This window comes from Cyprinodon tularosa, unplaced genomic scaffold (genome assembly GCF_016077235.1).
Source record: "Cyprinodon tularosa strain WSP-4 unplaced genomic scaffold, ASM1607723v1 ctg100, whole genome shotgun sequence".
Lineage (NCBI taxonomy): Eukaryota > Metazoa > Chordata > Actinopteri > Cyprinodontiformes > Cyprinodontidae > Cyprinodon > Cyprinodon tularosa.
The window spans coordinates 340,001-358,034 of record NW_024037783.1 but is presented as its reverse complement, the minus strand read 5'-3'; the positions used below and the strand labels follow the sequence as shown (position 1 = coordinate 358,034).

The window sequence follows — 18,034 nt, the reverse complement described above, 5'->3', positions numbered from 1 at the left end:
ACGTTTTAATTCCCATCTAGTAAGCTTTTTCAATTCAAAATGTCAGAATTAGCATTGTGTTTGAGGCTTTATAGAGTGAAACAAAAAACCCAAAAAAAGATATAACATTGTTATAAATTGTTAATTTGCAATTAGCATAATTTATTTATTGATGCACTTACTACAAAGATTTATTTTGGAAGAGATTTTGTTCTTGAAAGTGTGATATTATCTTTCTTCTCTAATCTTTTATTTAAATTGTATTAGTATCAAAGCATACTGTAGTTCAGAAAAGGTGTCTGAAAAGTCAGAAACTTCTATGTAAAATCAGTTTGTTTCTCCATGGACACACAAACTGTGAACATTAACTACCATGCTAGGTAGAGGAAGCTGACTGCTCTTTATCACCAGTACTGCTCCTAGAAAGCTGATTGGGCTGGTATTTTTCACTGCTGCTGATCACCATAGATTAACCATCAGTAGCAGTGGCTAACTCTGACACTGCCCTTTTCTCGAAGAAGCTTTCAATACCCCTGTAAATGACAACAATTGGTCATATACAGTAGCAATGACATCAGCAACTAAAATGTTTAGCTAATAAAGCCACCATTGAATTATAACCCATGCTCTTTTGTAATATTTTGTACAGTGGACAATTCATCACTCAGGCTGGATTGACCCTTTTTTTCAGACACATTTATTGGGTTGGTGATTAATAACTTTGATGATAGCCATAGTCTAACTTACTAAATTGGTGAAGAGCAACTTAATTTTTAACAGCCAATCCAGGAGTCAATTCTTTTGTGAGAGACTAAGAACCCTGGTCAGTAAGCAAGTTACAGTTGTAATCTTCCAACTGATAAATAGTTTCACCCTGGATTTAAATGACCAATTAATTAACCATAACTTCCAGTTCTAGTTATTTAAAATATTCATAATCAGAAATGTTTTTCTGCAACTATTTAATGTTGCTATGCCTGCTTGGTTGAACATAGCAGCTACTTTCATTGCTTTATGTTAGACATGGCCATGCAGAGATGACAGTCAACTCTTAGGAGTCATGATATGGCTTTTTTTCTTTTATGTCAGCACAGAAAAGGTCTTCTGAGACAGATATGCAGATGCGAATGGAACCGTAGATCAGTTGCAGTTTTTGAAAGTGCTGCATATTCTTTTGCTTCTGACAATCAGAACTCTTCCGGAATATTTGCAGAGAAAACCGTCTAATTTTGCATCATAAGCCAAATTGAGCAAGGCATCCTGAAGCTCTGATCAGAGCTGGTGGTCAGTGAAGGGGGTGAAAGGCCTCTCCAATCGTTCTTTTCTGGCAAGTCATCCTTCTGGAAGTACTTATTGAAACTTTCAAGCAGGCTCCTGAACATGGATGCAATAATTTATTTCATAGTTTGAATGGTTATGTCATAACGCTCCATAAAGCCCTCAAGCACCAGTAACATTTCAGCACTTCCCGGACCTACTCATACAGCCCACCACTCTAGCTCTCTTAAATATTGCGACCTTAGTTGACAGGTTGTTATTTTTTTGGTGAAGCCTAGTTATGGCCAACATTAGCTAATTTTGAGTGATAAAATGCCTAAAACATCCGCCTGAGACAACTGCTCACCTTCCAGTTAATGTCCGATCATAAGCTACATCAAAGGTACTGTATATAGTGCCGTCGTTGGTGCTGGTCCCGTTAGCTATGTTTTTCTGCGCATGTGCACTTTTAGGCGAATATGTGTGGTGAGCTACAGTTTCAGACAGTCATCGGAGCTCACCTTTTTCACTGTGGTCTTTGAAAATGGCAGAGGGTCTTAAGAGAAAAAGTTTCTACGAAGTGTATGAGAAGAAAAGAAAGGCCTCAGAAAAGGGCATATATATATATTGGAAGAGGGGATAAGTCCTTCCAAGCAGCTTGCACCCAGACTGTGGAATGCACTACCACTTTACCTGCGCTTGGTGAAGCAGTGATCATCTGCCCAAACAGTAAGTTAACTGAGTTTGCTATAAAGTCCACTATATAGTCCCCACTGTCTACAGTCATTGAGGGATTTAGGGGTTAGGATATTCGGACACAGTAAGCTTGTATGATTTATGAAACAGCAACTTTTAAACAGAGCGTGCACGAAGAGAAATGGTCTTCTACATGCTCTTGCATGCATTTGATAGGCGTTCCCTCTCAGGAACGTGTACAGGGTTGGGCATGTGCATTTTTTTTTTTTAATTTAGTTTTAAAAATTCTCCACAATGCCTTTAATTTTTTGAATTATATTTTTCCAAAATGATTTGGTGACCCCCAGAAATCATCTTGCACACTCAATTATTGCCTGGACCCCAAGGTTTAGAATGGCTTGCTTAGAAAACTGTACAAATTGGGTGCTTGCAACCCAGAAGCCCACCACAGCAATTATGATGCATCTAAAATACACCAGACTAAAATACATTACATCAGCTTTGTATAAATTTTGTCCATAGTCCATCCCTGGTGCTATCCCTAAAACTGAAAAAAAAATCACCCCTGCTGCCCCCATTTTTTTTAGAAATAATTGGTGCCAACTCATGCTTTTTAACCTTACCTTTTTTGTAAGTTCCCATAAAATATCAAGACCAAAACATGAGTATATAAGTTTTATTTTTTCATCGTTTTGCTTACAGAGCTTCATACATCTTGAACTAATTTTTTTCTGTAAAATAATAAGTGCTATTACTATTAAGCATGCACATTTATTAGCTATACAAGTAGTGCTACAAAGACCCAAATAATTCAGAATATTTAATTTAAAAATTCTTCACCACTAGTTAACCATAGTATCTTAATAGAGCAATCCATACCTAGATGTGTTAGCTTAGGGCTATCTCTTGCTAAATTTCTGAAGCAAATCTTTGGTTGCTTCTTTTCATGAATAAGTATAGATTATTTATTTTTTACTGCAGAGTTGATCCTTAATGCCACTAATGTTGACCTCCTTAATGAGACTAATGGGTGGATGCATAACTGTAACAGAGAAAATTTTTCTTCTGTAAACAGTCCCTTGTCTTCATTTTGCCAGCATCCTTCTTAGATAGGGCTCCACAATTCTGCTGTTGAGTTGGGCAGAAGGGCAGGTCAGTGTGCAGCATATCTGCCCCATTTACCCACAGCCATTCACCAGCTAGGAAACAAAGGCCAGTCCAAACCTGGAGAAACAAAATATTCATCTTGCATTATTTCAAGACTATAAGAACTGCTAGGGAGATATATTGATGACTATCTGTATGCTCTTTGGCATTGCCTGTCAATTGATTTTGGTTAACACTTTGGAAGCAAAGTGATTCTACTTGCCTTTACAGCTCTGACAATTACACACACAAAATGAAAAATGTCTAAGAAAAGGAATAATAGCATGAATTATAGTTTATTTGAAAAAATTAAGTTTTGGAATTTGTTTCTCTCAGAATGTCTGCTGATATGAACAAACAGAAGAGGTTCATCTGTTCAGTCTCTGAAAATTAAGTGAATCACCTAATGGGTATGAGCATTGACACCTCTGCATTTGGAGCCGAGTACCAGAGAGGATCTGTGCAAACCCCCTCACTTATGTGTAACCAAGTCTTAAAATCACAGGTAAAAAAAATGTACAGATGTTGATTTAATCTCTTCTTCTACAACAAGATTAAAAAGTATAGATTTCATGTCTTATTCTACAATAACAGTTAAAAAGTAATAAAGTTAAAAATAAGTTGATAAATATGTTCATAAATATAGATAAAAAGTGCTGCAAGTCTTCACTTTCAGTGACAGAATAAACAACCAATCACTGGCATAGGCTGATTTCACATAGCCAATAAGGTTGATTGTCCTGCCCCTTTAGCTGCTCTCCTGAGATTTTGCTCCGATTACATCAGACATGCTTAAGAGCTCACAGATGATGGTTATTTCCACTGATAGCCTGGAAGATCTTGTGAAATTTATTGAGGAATCTTGGAAATCGGTAAAGAAACAATGTTAAAATAGTTGTCCAAAATACCAGTGGTGTCAAAAGTACACACATTTGTTACTTAAGAAGTATAGATACTGCAAGGAATAGAACGTACAGATACTTGTATGAAAATGTAATGAGTAGAAGACAGAAGTAGGAGGAAAAATAAGTAATGGGTGAAAGTATAGATACCTAAAAAGTGTACTTAAGTACAGTAACGAAATATTTGTACTTCGTTATTTGACACCTCTGCAAAATACATAATTCACACTAGTAAATCCGTTTTTATAAAGTCTCAGAAAGCTTTTCTGATGATAGACTGATGCCTGAAAAATCCCAGTGTAGCGTCATGTAGCATCAGAGCATTGGTAAGTGATCGCACACGCTTGGCAATTGGCTCAGTAAATTTGCTGAAATTTGGCTATGGTATTATTTTTGTGTATGTTGCATTTCTTCCTATGTAGAAGGACTTCTTTTTCTATTAGGACATGTTCTAATAATTCAACGGTCCTAATGCATGGTTCATGGTGCTGTAATGTAGCCTACTTCTCTGTTGGCATTGCTTGGGAACTTTCTGTTCTGAGTTGGTCAGAGCTAATGTGAGCTTCTAATCCACATTCTGACACGTCCGGTCACTAGCCCTGAGGCATCGAATGAGTAGTTGACAGACGCATAGAGATAACAACATTTAGAGAAGACCTGACAAACACACTGAAAAGACTGGGTTATTTCTGTTATTTATTAATTTTTTTTTAAAGCACGCATTTTTTGTTTATTTGTAAATGTGGAATCAAAATTGTTCACTATATTAAATTCTACTCTTTCTTATAGACATTGTGTGCTCTCCTCTGTTGTTGCCCACACGTAGGCTCCCGTGAATTTAAAATGTTCTGATCAGGCCCTACTTTCTTTATACTTGTGTAGTGTTGGTATTAGTCATTGAAGTGAATTAACATACCTACCATCTATTATTATCAGGTGTATTTGGAGTGAGCCTTCTTGTGGTTTACAAATGGAATGAAAGAAAATGTATACTCTGTTATGATGAATGTATAAGAAAGAATATCAAATGTAACCTATAAATGTAACTTTAATGTTAATCAAAATAAGATAGTTACTAAGAAGGAACAGGTTTGGAACTTTAGCAAATCACATACCGAAGCATGTAGAAACTTTGGCCATAGGGGGCAAGCAACAGGACTTTTTCTTTTTAGGAAACCTGCAGAAGAACGCCCCGACTCCTTCATAGAGCTTGCTGCGATCATGAAGGAGAAAGAAATACCATAAACTACTGTGTCTCTGTGAACCAGCGGGAGTACCAGAGAGGCGATCCAACCTGCTTAAAGCGTGAGCTGATGCTGAAACATCACATCAAGTCATAAGTGTGACACTGCGCTAGACATTGGTGCACTGCTATTCAAACCCCTAACCCAGGAAATTCAGAGTCATCTTCTCCTTTGACTATTTAAGCTGATGTAATGAGTCAATTTCTCTACTGTGGGATCAATAAAGACAATCAGCCAATCAATCAATCTGCAAAGATTGATTCCATCTGTGGTATGAGTCTTTCTGCTCCCCAAAAGATCCAAAGCGTCTCCTACAGACTATAGTGATCAGCCTTAGAAAGAGTTAGCTGTGATCTTTGGTCTTTAAAATTGCTTAATTTTCCTATTGCTAATTCCCTGCTAAAAGCATACTAATTAAAGAAGCATGTGTGTGGACACTGGATTTACGTATGAGTTATCTTCCTAAGATCTATAAAGATCATTAAACAGACTTGGTTAATGGTTCATAAATGTAATGGGAGTTCTTTAAAGATTGCTTGTACTGCAACAACAACTAAGGGATAAACAACACCCTTCGGCCATTTTAACCGTTAAAATATTATCTGAATGAAATAACAAGTCTGGAGAGGAGCCACCGTTAAACACACATTATGTAATAGTACTACTGTTTTGGCCGCAGGTGGTAGAATCATTATACAAATTGGTAATGCCTATTTCAGTTGGCCTGGTTGGCAGCTGATAGACAGCTTTGGGCTACTTGGTCTGTCTTGCCAACTTAAAAAGGGTTTGGTGCTAGAATATGGGAGGTTAGCAAGGATCAGGTAAATGTCTGTCAAAATAAATTGTAGCTCTAAGCAGGGTAACACTCGGTTAAGAGATTTCGTTGGTTTGAAATACTACTTTTTTCCCCCCAGCTTTTTATTGTCATTACATTTTCAATAGTACAGAGCAACGAAATGAACTCTCTTCATTTAACCCATCCCCTTGGGGATGGGGCTTGGAAGCAGTTTGTAGTTAAGGGTGTTTGCTCAGGGAGCCAGAGAGGCAGTCTGTGGGAGCCGGGCTTGAACTCAGAACCCCTGGATTCCAAGCACATGCTGACTACTAGGCCACAACTCCCCAAAGAGTTTAGGGATTAAGAGTTTTTGCTCATAAACCCAGAATGGAGGTAGTGGGGATCGAAACGGGTACTTGCAACCTTCTCAGAGCACAAGCCCACTGCTCGAACCACTACGCCAGTGGTCTATAACCCTGGTCCTCAAGATCTACTGTCCTGCAGGTACATATCTACATATATACTCAATTGTTTGTGAATGTGTGTATGTGGCCATGTATTTGTTAGCTTGCGTTGTAGAAATTTATAGCCTACCAATTTCCCAGGTCAATTTCCTCACACGGACCAACTGACTGGTTTTCATGAAGAAAGGTTCTTTTCTTGGGTTGGGGGGATTAAGTTAAGGACTAAGTTTTTAATCTAATTTAGGTTAGAGTTAGGGTAAGCAATAGAATGGTAATGGTAAGGCTTAGGGTAAGAGTTTGGGTAAGGCCATACAAATGAATGAAGATTGAATGGAAGTATATAAGGAGACCCCGTAGAGATAGTGACACATAACATACTCAAACCTACAAGCGCAAGAGGGAAAAAAGAATTTTCGATTTTGGATTGAATTAGAAGTGAATATGAAGGCCGTCTGTTTCTGTAAAGGTATGCCTCAAGTGTGGCAACCTGACATCTAAAAAGAAAGATTAGTTTAAGAATTTAGGAGTTTTAGCTTCTGGATTTTAAATAACTGCCCTGATATGTTAACCCACCTCCTCAGTGTCTGCATCCATGACCTTTGCCATCATGTACAGAGACTCCTCCCCAGGCTGCAGGCTGAGCAGATCGAAGGTTTGTGTGGTTGGATGACTTGAGTCCTCTGCAGTGTTTCAGTGCCTCCTCCCAGCTCTTTTCTTCCTTCACCAGGATCACATTGTCAGAGATACAGAGGAATGGAAAAGAGGCATTGCAGTTTTTGGCAGACATATTATTTGTCTCAGAGGAGATGGATACACAGTCTCCTATGGCACTTGGCTCATTTAATGCCCATCTATCGTATACTGAGGAGCCTGCATTCCAGTTCCATGATCCACCTGCAGAACAAATACAGAAAACTCACACACCTTTGCATTAAAGAGAACATTGAAATTATGTTGTCTTGTGTTTGTTTTCTGTTCCAATTTCTGTGACCATAAAGTGTGATGGGCAGATGGACGGACAGAAAGACAAATAGAGCATTTACCATCTTTATGGAGTCCAATCCAGATGGGAAAGTCCTGCTTCTGGACAGTGGTGGACAGACCCACGGTGGGGATATTTACCAGCTCTTCATGGTTTTGGCTACAGTAATGCTGAGCCTCAGACCAGTTCTTTGCTTCAGGTATGAAGATATAATCAGTTTGTCCATTTTGATTGTCCTGACAGATGAAGAAGTAGTGACTTCCACAATTCAGGCTATAGACTCTTTGAAGAAAAACATAAACCAGGGAACATAAAAAAAAAAAACATTCAATTTATTAAATAGCACATTTTTAACCACACATAGCTGATTTGATGAATAAAATATACAACTTTTCACCCTTTTGATTTATAATAATGATGCTTAAAAGTAATTTATGAATAATTATCTTTTCAGTCTTGAGAAACCCACTGGTAATATAGTTGTGTCATACCTGTTAATTATTGGTTTGCTGCCAGTAGTACAAAGTACCAGCCACCCAGAACAATGTAGGAAAGAAAGATAACAAGAAATCATTAGTGCTGCTTATAAATTAGAACAAGTTATGCTGAAAACTGAGGTTGCTTGTGTTTTTAGTCCTCCTTTGTATTTATTCATAATTATTTGGTGTTGGTATTGTCAAAAAGTATTTCCACAGCTTATTAATTTTCACAAATGTTTCACATTAAATAAAAAATATATATATTATGAACTATGCACTAGTAATTGCAATTTACTTAAAAATCTAGTCTGCATAAAAAAAAAAAAAAAAAATGCCTATCCATAAACAAATACTTCAGCCTAGCACTACCTTTCGTGAAAGAAGTTATGGTGGCTGACTGCAACACATTCAGGAATGTAAGGTGGGTTGCGGTCTTCCCAAAGATGAAGTAACTCAAAGTTGTGATCGGACACGAGAATGTCACTCCATTTAGCCTGATCTCTCTGCATGCCAATCCAGGCATAGTATTGTTGAAAGTACAGGTCTTCCACATCCGCCTCTGAGTAGATGGTGGCCAGGTCACTGTAGTAGCTTTGGATAGGAAGAAGACAAAATGTACTCTTATCCATTTGTACTTTCACTGATGATAAATGCAGAGGTAAAACCATGTAGGTAGGTTTATTAAACGTAACACCAAGATAAACGAACATCATCACAGCAAACAGCAGGCTGTGATTGAAATGTAGATTAAACATGTGAGAACCTGGCACTTAGAAAGCTTCTCACACAGCAAACAGCCAAAGCTTAATTCTTCAGAGGGTCATTTAATGCTATTACTTTGCTTTTTATTATTCTACATCGGAGCACCTTTTATAGAGAATATTTTCAGTGGAATATATTTAACATTAACATTTAAATTTTACATTCCACTTCTTCAATAACATTATCAAATTAAATTCAAACATTACTGTTCATCAATTCTTCAACAGACATGATAATGATATTGGGCCTCTCAGCAGGTATACTGGCCCTCTTGTCTTGAGCAAACTCCTCCAGTTGTCTGAGGTTCGAAGGGTGTTTCAGCTCCTTCTAAAGATGCTTAATAGGATTTAGGTCAGAACTCATAGAAGGTCACCCAAGAATAGTCCAATGTTTTCCTCATAACCTTTCTTGGGTGTTTTTAGCTTTATGTTTTGGGTCAGTGCTCTTTTCTTGATATCCTTCATTTTTCAATTTCTGAACATATAACTGATGTGCCTCAGAGTTGTGGTTTTATTCATTTGAGACATTTTTTTTTTTTTTTATCTAAAATGACATGATTCTGCCAATTAATAACAATTAAGCTTCTAGTTAGGTTGATTGGTAAAGTCAGTTTAAAAATAGTACGTCAGAGTCTAGTTGTCTACTTTAACATATTTCTCAATGCTTATCTAAACTTGCATTTACTGACAAAGCTAGCCATCACAATGGCTTCTAAATGAAAAGTTTAACTTGTTAACAAGACTGAGAAGAATGCTCACCTTTTGCATGTGTGTCGTGCATTCTCCCAGCTGGCTGGATATTTGATGTATTTATGATCTCTCACCAACACTGAATTAAGGCCAGATACATTGCCGCTGCTGAGGAGGAGGAGAATCCACAATCCGGAAAGGGCTTTCATCATCTCAAAAATTAGAATATGGACAGATTATAGGACTATACTGTATTATGATAGGGGATATATAGATGTGACATCAATCAATCATTAATATCAAATACAAATTGATTCACGTACGGCATAAAAAAAATAAAATAAAAAAAAACACTGAACCAAAAATTAGCTCGATAGATAATTGTAGCAAATTACAAAAACAAATATAAATAAAAGTCATGTACAATTACATGAAATCTATTAGGCTCAAAATAGTATTGTTTAAGAGAGGGTGATTTTAAAAAAAATGTACAAAGCATGTATGTACATGTTTTCATAAAACAAAAACCTAAAGATTATTATTTAGGAATGGAAAAACTGTACAAAGCAGCGGGAACAGAAACACGTCTTTTGAATTAAGTTATTTTCAAACAGAGCTTAAACGTGCAGAGGAAAAAAATACTGACATTTTTTTTAAGTACAAAATTGTGTTATTGGTGTAATTACCTGTCTTGATAATTTATCCCTTTAGTAAAGTGTTTTCTTGTCAGCTGCTGGATGAGCCGCCAAGCTCAGACTAGAGGTCTTGTTGCTTCGAGTTCCTTTTTTGGAAGTGATTATTTGCCTAGATGAGTTGCCATTTGAACAGGGGGAAAAGGTGAAATCGTTTTCCCAGAGAAAACAATATGCAAACTAAGGTGTTGTAATGATCCAGACAGAGATCCAAATTTTCAGCCAGAACACAGAATAAGGACTTTAAGCAGTTTATTCAAAACTCAGGACTTCAGGAGCACATCCACCGAGGACCAGGGATTACTGAGAAGGGAGATTTAGGTTAGTGGCTTGAAGGAGTTCAAATAATGAAAAGCATGAAACCAACAAAACCACTGATCTTATGAGTCCTCCCTTCAGCAAGTTCAGCAGCTTGAACAGAGCAGACTGCTACTTTAAACTGTTGTTTAGTGGCCAATAGTTGGGTGGCTTGGAGCAATAGGCAGAATCTAGGTCCTGGAAGCCAGACTCAGGTTAGTGATCAGGGGGCTTGGCAGGAGGCAGAAGTCAAGGGGCAGAAACAGGGTCGTTGTCCAGAAGGCAGAGAAATCCGATGAGGGCTATAGGCAAAAGGGAAAATCTGTGAAGCGAAGACTTGGTCAGGTAACATGAAGTAGTGGATACTGCTTGCTTGTTGGCTTGCAATTATCTGGCCCTGTCTGCCTGCCCCATGGACATGCTGCTGATTGCTAAGCAGGCAGCAGCTGGAGTTGATTGCTCACAGGGAGAGCAGAGCAGGCAGACAGGCCAGAATCATAACAGGTTTACCTACAGTAAGTAATTTTTTTAGGCTAAAAAAACTGAACTTGGCCTTTTTTCCAGGCCAGCTCCCATTACAAGATACGTTGCTATGGGTCCCACCAAGGATATTTATACTTACTTCATACTTAGGATTTACAACTTTTCTTGTTAGTAGCAATTTCTAATTTAACTTCCAGAAATTCTGAATCAAATGAAAAAAATATGCATAAAACTATATATTTGAAAAACTTCTGGTTTTAAAGTACATCATAATATATTTCTATTTTTATTAAGAATATACTGGATTACTTTTAATCTGTGGACCCTTATGAACAATTGGAGTATAAACAATTGAAGTTTTGATTTATAAAACAGCTTCTGGACGCCTTCAAAGGTATGTAGTTGTGGCTGCTTTGTCATTTTTACATTTTGACATGTTGCTATATCTGTGTTAATTGTGCTTGTGTGCTCGCTGTGTCCATAAAATGAACTTGTTGGTTGAATTGTGCAGAATCTAAGCTTTCCAAAAATGTTTAACATGTCTATATTGGTAAAAATGTTACCGTTATAATTTTCGCCAGCGGTCCGGCGGGTTCAGAGAGAATAAATTAGATTCATGAAGTCCTCAAAAATTGCTGTGGAGTATAAATACTTACGCCCAAAACATTTGAAGAAATGGTAAATGTTTTTATTTTATTAAGGATAAAAGAAGGTTACTTAATTTGATGCGTGAGCAAGTTCATTTAATTTCCCAGTGAAATTAAAATGTATCTTATTCAAGTTTTTAAGGTTTTAGACATTACATAACAGCTCAAGCTGTTTAACGTTGAAATCAGTTTAATGTGAATTGTGTTAAATGCTTATTAAGCAAAAACACAATCTCTTAGTCTGTTAACACTTAAGAAAACTGTTGTGGTTTGGTTGTATTGACTTAAAACTTCAGTATGATACTGTTTTTCTCATATATTGTATTAATACTAGTCGTAAGTTTGTTGAGTTTATTTATCCCCTAAGTACGTTGGAATGATCTCATGTTAAGTAATCTGTTTCTGCATAGAAATAAAGGACAAATAAATCAGATACTCCCCTAAAAAAACTAAATAAACAAAACACAAGCAACCAAAATCAAACATACATATCATTCAACAGCCTTTTTGTCTGGATTTCCATGTTTTCAAATAGATCAATTTTATCTATGCCTCAAGGAAACTAACACTGTGAAAAAAAAAAAACTGTTTAAAATACAAAAAAGTAATTATCCAAGTATTAGTTTTGGGGTTTTGGAAACCTGGATTAGAGTTCAACCATAAATATGAACACTTTTCAATTTATTTTTAGGATGATAAAGAACAGTGGATAATTCTTTATCACTCCCTCTATCTCTTCACCCCTTAAGAATAGAGGGTCTTAGGAGCAAATTCAGCCTGATATTACATATGAGTTTTTAAGCAAGTACAGCTCCCAAACTATAAATCGGAAATACAGTTGTTTGTACTTTCATGACAGAAAGGCATTGAGGAATATTTTTCAGCTGGAACCACTATTTTAAATGTCACCATGTCTGATTTATAGGAGATTAAACAAAGAAAAAAGAAAAGATATTTAGCTTTGCCAACACTTTTTCCAAAATAAAAACTGCAAAAAAAACCATGAAACCCCATTTGAAACTCTGGATGAACCCTCAGACTCTATATATCCACATCTTGACTACAACTAAAGCAAATTTAGACTGAATAAGTTGAAGCCTGTTTGTTCCACAAAGGTTTTAGTGGGCAGTGTGCTAATCTCAGAATCTGGTCTTCAATGAAAAGAAACTACAGGTATAGTGTTCCCAAACCAGCCACTAATTTAACAACCTGTTCCCATTCATGCTGACTTTTGCACAGTTTCTATCTCCGTCAGTTAAATAACATACTGCTTTCATTTTGCATATCTCTGATAGTTGCTGCAATTTATCACATATCCATTACTGTAAAAATGTCCACAGCTGTTATTGATTATTTACTCTCTGGAGCAGATCATTTATATTGTTAAAAAAACTATACAATACAGTACCTCTTTGTATATTTTCTTAAGTTATTCTGGTATTTTATAAACTTATAAGGTCCACATTGTGTGACCACTTCGGCTTTAACCTTGTGCTGCTTTAATACCACAATTTCCCCTTTGGAGGACAATCAAGGGATTTTCAATTTTATTCTGTTCTATTCTATTCTATACATGGGTGAAAAGGCTTTTTCTGCTAAATCTTTAAACAAGTAGAAAACAAAAAGATATTTCCATATACAAAAATGGGTTTCATTATTTTATTTATTAAGAAACAAATAATCCAAACCAAATTACCTCTTTATAAAGCTATTTTCAGGACATTGACAATGTTACAGTTTTTAAGGCACAAAGCAGAAAATCTCACTAACAGCATCTTGTTGACTGTCAGTAAAGTCTTCTTTTGCTACGCCCTGTTAGTATGCACTATATTCAAATGCACTACACTTTTAAAGAGTCCAATCTTTCCATCATCTGTACAAACAACCTCATCCCCAAACTCTAGGGATTGTCAAGATGTTTTTTTTGGGAACAAATTTTAAACCAGGCTTTTTTCTCTTCTGGACAGTTATTTTTCACTTTGAGCTTTCCAATTTCAGTCCAGCTTATTTCTTATTGTTAAATCTTGAAATTGACATTATCCAAAGCCAGTGCAAAGCAGAACATTAGCATTGATTTTTTTTACTTTTTTCCATTTCCATGATGAGCTGATACAATTTTGGAAATCCTTTCAGTAGATTGCCATCGCTGGGAAAGGTTCACCACTGTTCCATGTCTTTTCCATAAGTGAATAATGTTTCCCCCAAAGCCTTCACAATGACTTTGTAATTCTTCCCAGATTGATGTTAAACACATTGTTTCTCATCTTTTCTGGTGTTGCTTTAGATCAGGGTATAATGTCTTCTCTTTGAGATCTTTCAATCTACTTCATCTTCTTTATGGACAAATCTTTGATCCATTACTTCGTATTGTAATTCTTCCTAGGGATTGCTTTAAAAATGTATCCAAAAATTTGGTGATTCATAGTCAAATAATCACTGAACAACACATTTTACAAACACAGGAAACTATTATTTGAGCAACATCCAAATAACTGGAAAAAGTTGACTAAAAAAGATATTTTTCAAGCGTAAATTGATAGCATTTATCTCTATAAACTATAATAGAACAATAATGTAGTGATTCTAAATATTAGAAAATTCATATTTCAAATTTTCTAAACGGCGCTTATTTTGGTGTAAGATAACATTTTAAATATGACATATATGTAGATGTACTGTAGTGTGTTATAATATGTTGCAATATTCAATTATTTTGATGGTAGCCTCATTACGGTGTATAACTGTAGCAAAGAAAGTTTTTTCTTTCTGAACAGTCTCTGGCCTCCATGCTGCCAGCACTGCTCTTGGATAAGATCCCACAGTGTTGCCTACGGGTGGGGCAGCGGGGCAGGTTTGTGTACAACATATCTGCTCCGTTCACCCACAGCCATTCACCAGCCAGGAAACGCAGACCAGCCCAAACCTGTGGGGGGGGGGAAACAACCAAACTTCCAATGATAAGCCTCAGCTGCAGCTCTATTTTAAGCCGTAATAATGTTGTAAAATGAATTTATCAACTTCTACATTCTTAGCATGCATGTAACTACAATGAAAAGGAAAGTAATTTCTATAAAGATGAATTGAGAACTCTTGTATTTTTTAGCAAATCCTGCCAATGTGCCTTTTTCATCTTTCTAAACATAAAATTCAGGAATTTATTAAATATGTAGATACAAATAAACCCAGAGTAAAAATCCTAAAGCTGACATTGTCAGGTATTAATGCTGGCTAAAATAATGTTCAGGGATTTAACAAAATGTTGCCTTTCTAATTAGAAAATACTGTACTGTGAATAAAGGCCAGAACACACCATTTGCATATGACATTTTGATCCCCGATCAGATTTTTTTCCCATGTCACTCTGACTGTGTATAGAGGGGCTACGACTTGGCAGGGTGGGCAGATCTCTGAAGATTTTTTCACTTCTGCCTCTGTGCTATATGCATATTAAAACAATTTCCCACATTGGACTTGGACAGATTATGAAAAGTCATTAAAAAACAATAATACATTCTATAAAGCAAAGTCTGTGCAGCATCTCAAACAAGATCTGATAGAGATTGTTTATATGCCTACATTAAAACATATAATGTGATCTACGTCTAAAGAAAAGAAAAACACATCAATAAATGCCATGGGTTAGTTTATATACTGGCTAAGGCAGTAAGAGGTGATTCTCAGAGAGAGATCGGGGAAGTCTAAAGTTTTTCTTTCTTCTTTCATAAAGAGATTAGACAGATGCAATTTACCCTCTCCTTCGGCCCCTCTTTATTTTGTTTTTTTTGTGAGGCTTAGTAGGATCACTATTTTACTATATTCATTTTTTTCAACTCCTGAAATAATTTTTTTTTCCTGCGGAGAGTGATAAACAGCTGTTTCCGTCCCTCGTTGTTATTGCGAGGCTCAAACTACTTTATCCATTTTCTGTCCTCCTGAACTCCTACTTATCATGTATAACATATTCTTTTCCACTTACTATAGCCTATACACGCTGTGCAAATTCAAAAAGTGACTGTTCCCCATGCAATTAACAGATTTTATTTGGTATTTTCCTCCAAAGCGGATGTGTTTAACTTTGTAACATCTCTCTTCCTGGCAAACCCATGAAATTGCAACCAAATTGCTGCATTGTCCGGCTGAAATAGACCTGGGGTCTATCTCAGACGGACCTATGCAGCCCCCTTTAGTAAAATCGTATCGAGTGTGGTCACCTGACTTTCAATGAGTGCTTAATGCCACAACATGTCGGATCGGACGCAAAATCAGATTCTGTGTGTTCTGGCCATAACCGTTTAATTCTTTAGTAGATAAATAAGGGAAGTTAGGTTTTGTTGGATATATTGAGTTTATCCTTCTGTTACTTTGAGGGCATTAACATACTTCCCTCCCATTTGATGCATTTTTGGCATTGTCTTTTAAGTTACAGCTCAAACCCTTACCTGCATCCTTGGTCCTTATATAAATAAGGGTAATTCTAATGTAAGAGTCTGTAATAAACCAGTGCTCTACTTATTGGCTGCACATGGCAAATTCAAATCAGAAAAACAATCATCTTAGTAACTGATTTAAAATTTAAACCTCCCTCTTTGGCTTAGCCCATGTATAAAACTTCTCTATTATCAATGAACCCACCTCCTCAGTATCAGCCTGCATGACCTTGTTCAAAACAAAGTCATGTGGGTCATTGGGCTGCAGGCTGAGGAAATCATAGCGGAAATCTTTGTTTGTGGTTGAACGGAGGCCTCTGCAGTGTTCCAGTGCCTCCTCCCAGCTCTTTTTCTCTTTCACCAGAACAACACTGTCTAGGATGCAGAGGAAGGGAAAACGAGCAGTACAGTTTTTGGGGGCCATCATCTTTGTCACCGAGGTGATAGACCCACAGTCACCCTCGGTACTCGGCTCTCCTGTTGACCAGCTATCATATTCAGAGACTCCTGAGGTCCAGCTCCATGATTGTTCTGCCAAAAAAAGAATATAATTTATTGCATACAAGAGCAATCATAAAACAACACTGCATAACCTTTGACCAAAATTTTGCCTAATTTCAGGCATATGAAATGGTTTTCATGTCAGCATACAGTATTTGGTGCATATCGATGCTCTCTGTAGGGTGCCCTCCTCAAAACTGACCAATGTAACTTACCTGTTCTTGACCCGAGTGGATCATCAAAATAAGTGGTCCTAATGGTCAATCATTCTGGTGACATGTTTAAGACTGTCCTATGTGCTCATGCCCATTTTCACTTACCGGTGGTGAGTCTTAAATAGTGGAAATATTGCAAATCTTCTTTTGGAAAGTAAGCTTGTATGAGCAATGCAGACAGCAACTTTTAAACAGAGTGTACACAAGGAGAAATGGGCTTGTGCATGGGCTTGTGCATGCTTTTGTGCGTGTTTAATAGGCGTCACCTCTCTTGGGGAACAGTGTTGTGCATGTTTTTTTTTGTTTTTTTTACATTAAAAAAAGCTAGTTTTTAAATATCATGCAATTCTATAAAATGCGTCATGAAAAGGAAAGATGTATGTATAAGTAAATGGTTTCAATGTGAGATGTAAAACACAAAACAAAAACTAATAGAGTTGATCATACCTTTGCAAAGGACATTAGTGAATTATTTCAACATAGGGTTGTTAAAGCACTTCTGTCTGGTTTCAACAGTAATCATTTACCATCTTTGTGCATTCCAATCCAGATTGGAAATTCTTGCTCAGTGAGAATGTTGTTGAGAAAGGAGCTTGTAAAGCTGGCCAGATTATAATATTTAGATGTGCAGTACTTCCAGGCTTCTTCCCAAGTCTTTGCCTCTGGTATGAACTGATAGTTATTGCTCAACAGGTTGGACTTTTGACACATGAAGAACCGGTGATCATTGCAATTTCGGATATAGATCCTTTAAAGAGACAGAAGACTTAGATTAATTGACACATATATTCTTCCTCTCATGAAGTATACTGCAGGTCAAAGTATACATGTTTTCAAGAAAACATAATAGATTTCCCTTTTTAGTCAACCAAAGATTTAAAGTTTTTTTTTTTTAAATAACTCCTAACTTAAAAAAAAAACAAAACACCAGTGAATTTTGAAATGAAAGATGAACAGTTTTGTCCTTAAGAAGTTTCCTTGTACTCTTACAATACCCATAAAAACCTAAAATGAAATACTTTAATAGGGATATTAGGGAGGGATATTGAGAGCTAATGCTTTTCTATGCTGTGTTTTTGGCATCTTAAACACAACAATGGGAAACTCCATTCCTCTTACAGATCCTCTTTACAGAACAGTCTGTGCTTTTTGACCACTTTGATAAAGATTTGTTGTGATTATACATTTTTTTCCAGCAACGAATTATGTTGCTGGAAAAAAAATCAGAACGTTCAAAACAAACATGCCTTTACATCAAGTGGATTTAGGGCCTAATAACCGTCTGTCATGGTTGACACATCTCTTCAACATCGCGTGGAGGTCGGGGACAGTTCCCCTGGATTGGCAGAATGGGGTGGTGGTTCCCCTCCACGAGAAGGGGGACCGGAGGGTGTGTT

At 36.7% G+C, this 18,034-nt stretch overlaps 3 protein-coding genes across 3 annotated transcripts in view; all 3 read right to left on the bottom strand.

Annotated features, from left to right (window-relative positions):
* Window positions 1-2,607: 2,607 nt before the first annotated feature.
* On the bottom strand, window positions 2,608-10,354 carry LOC119798351. Its single transcript, XM_038307812.1, has 7 exons — window positions 10,062-10,354; window positions 9,445-9,587; window positions 8,294-8,515; window positions 7,937-7,954; window positions 7,507-7,727; window positions 7,037-7,357; window positions 2,608-3,156 (listed from the first exon to the last, which is right to left on the bottom strand). Exons 2-6 carry the CDS (start codon window positions 9,585-9,587, stop codon window positions 7,041-7,043), a joined length of 921 nt encoding a protein of 306 aa, XP_038163740.1. The 5' UTR covers window positions 10,062-10,354; the 3' UTR covers window positions 2,608-3,156; window positions 7,037-7,040.
* Window positions 10,355-13,578: 3,224 nt separating this feature from the next.
* LOC119798281 (struthiocalcin-1-like) lies at window positions 13,579-17,308 on the bottom strand. The gene is made up of 3 exons (XM_038307694.1): window positions 17,165-17,308; window positions 16,127-16,452; window positions 13,579-14,417 (listed from the first exon to the last, which is right to left on the bottom strand). Exons 1-3 carry the CDS (start codon window positions 17,175-17,177, stop codon window positions 14,223-14,225), a joined length of 534 nt encoding a protein of 177 aa, XP_038163622.1. The 5' UTR covers window positions 17,178-17,308; the 3' UTR covers window positions 13,579-14,222.
* Window positions 17,203-18,034, bottom strand: part of LOC119775737 (killer cell lectin-like receptor subfamily B member 1B allele C) — a 10,210-nt gene continuing 9,378 nt past the window's right edge. The window contains exons 4-5 of the mRNA XM_038273841.1: window positions 17,298-17,385; window positions 17,203-17,238 (exon numbers count right to left, since the gene is read on the bottom strand). Of these exons, the coding sequence (XP_038129769.1) occupies window positions 17,203-17,238; window positions 17,298-17,385 (124 nt within the window). The remainder of the gene's footprint in view (window positions 17,239-17,297; window positions 17,386-18,034) is intronic.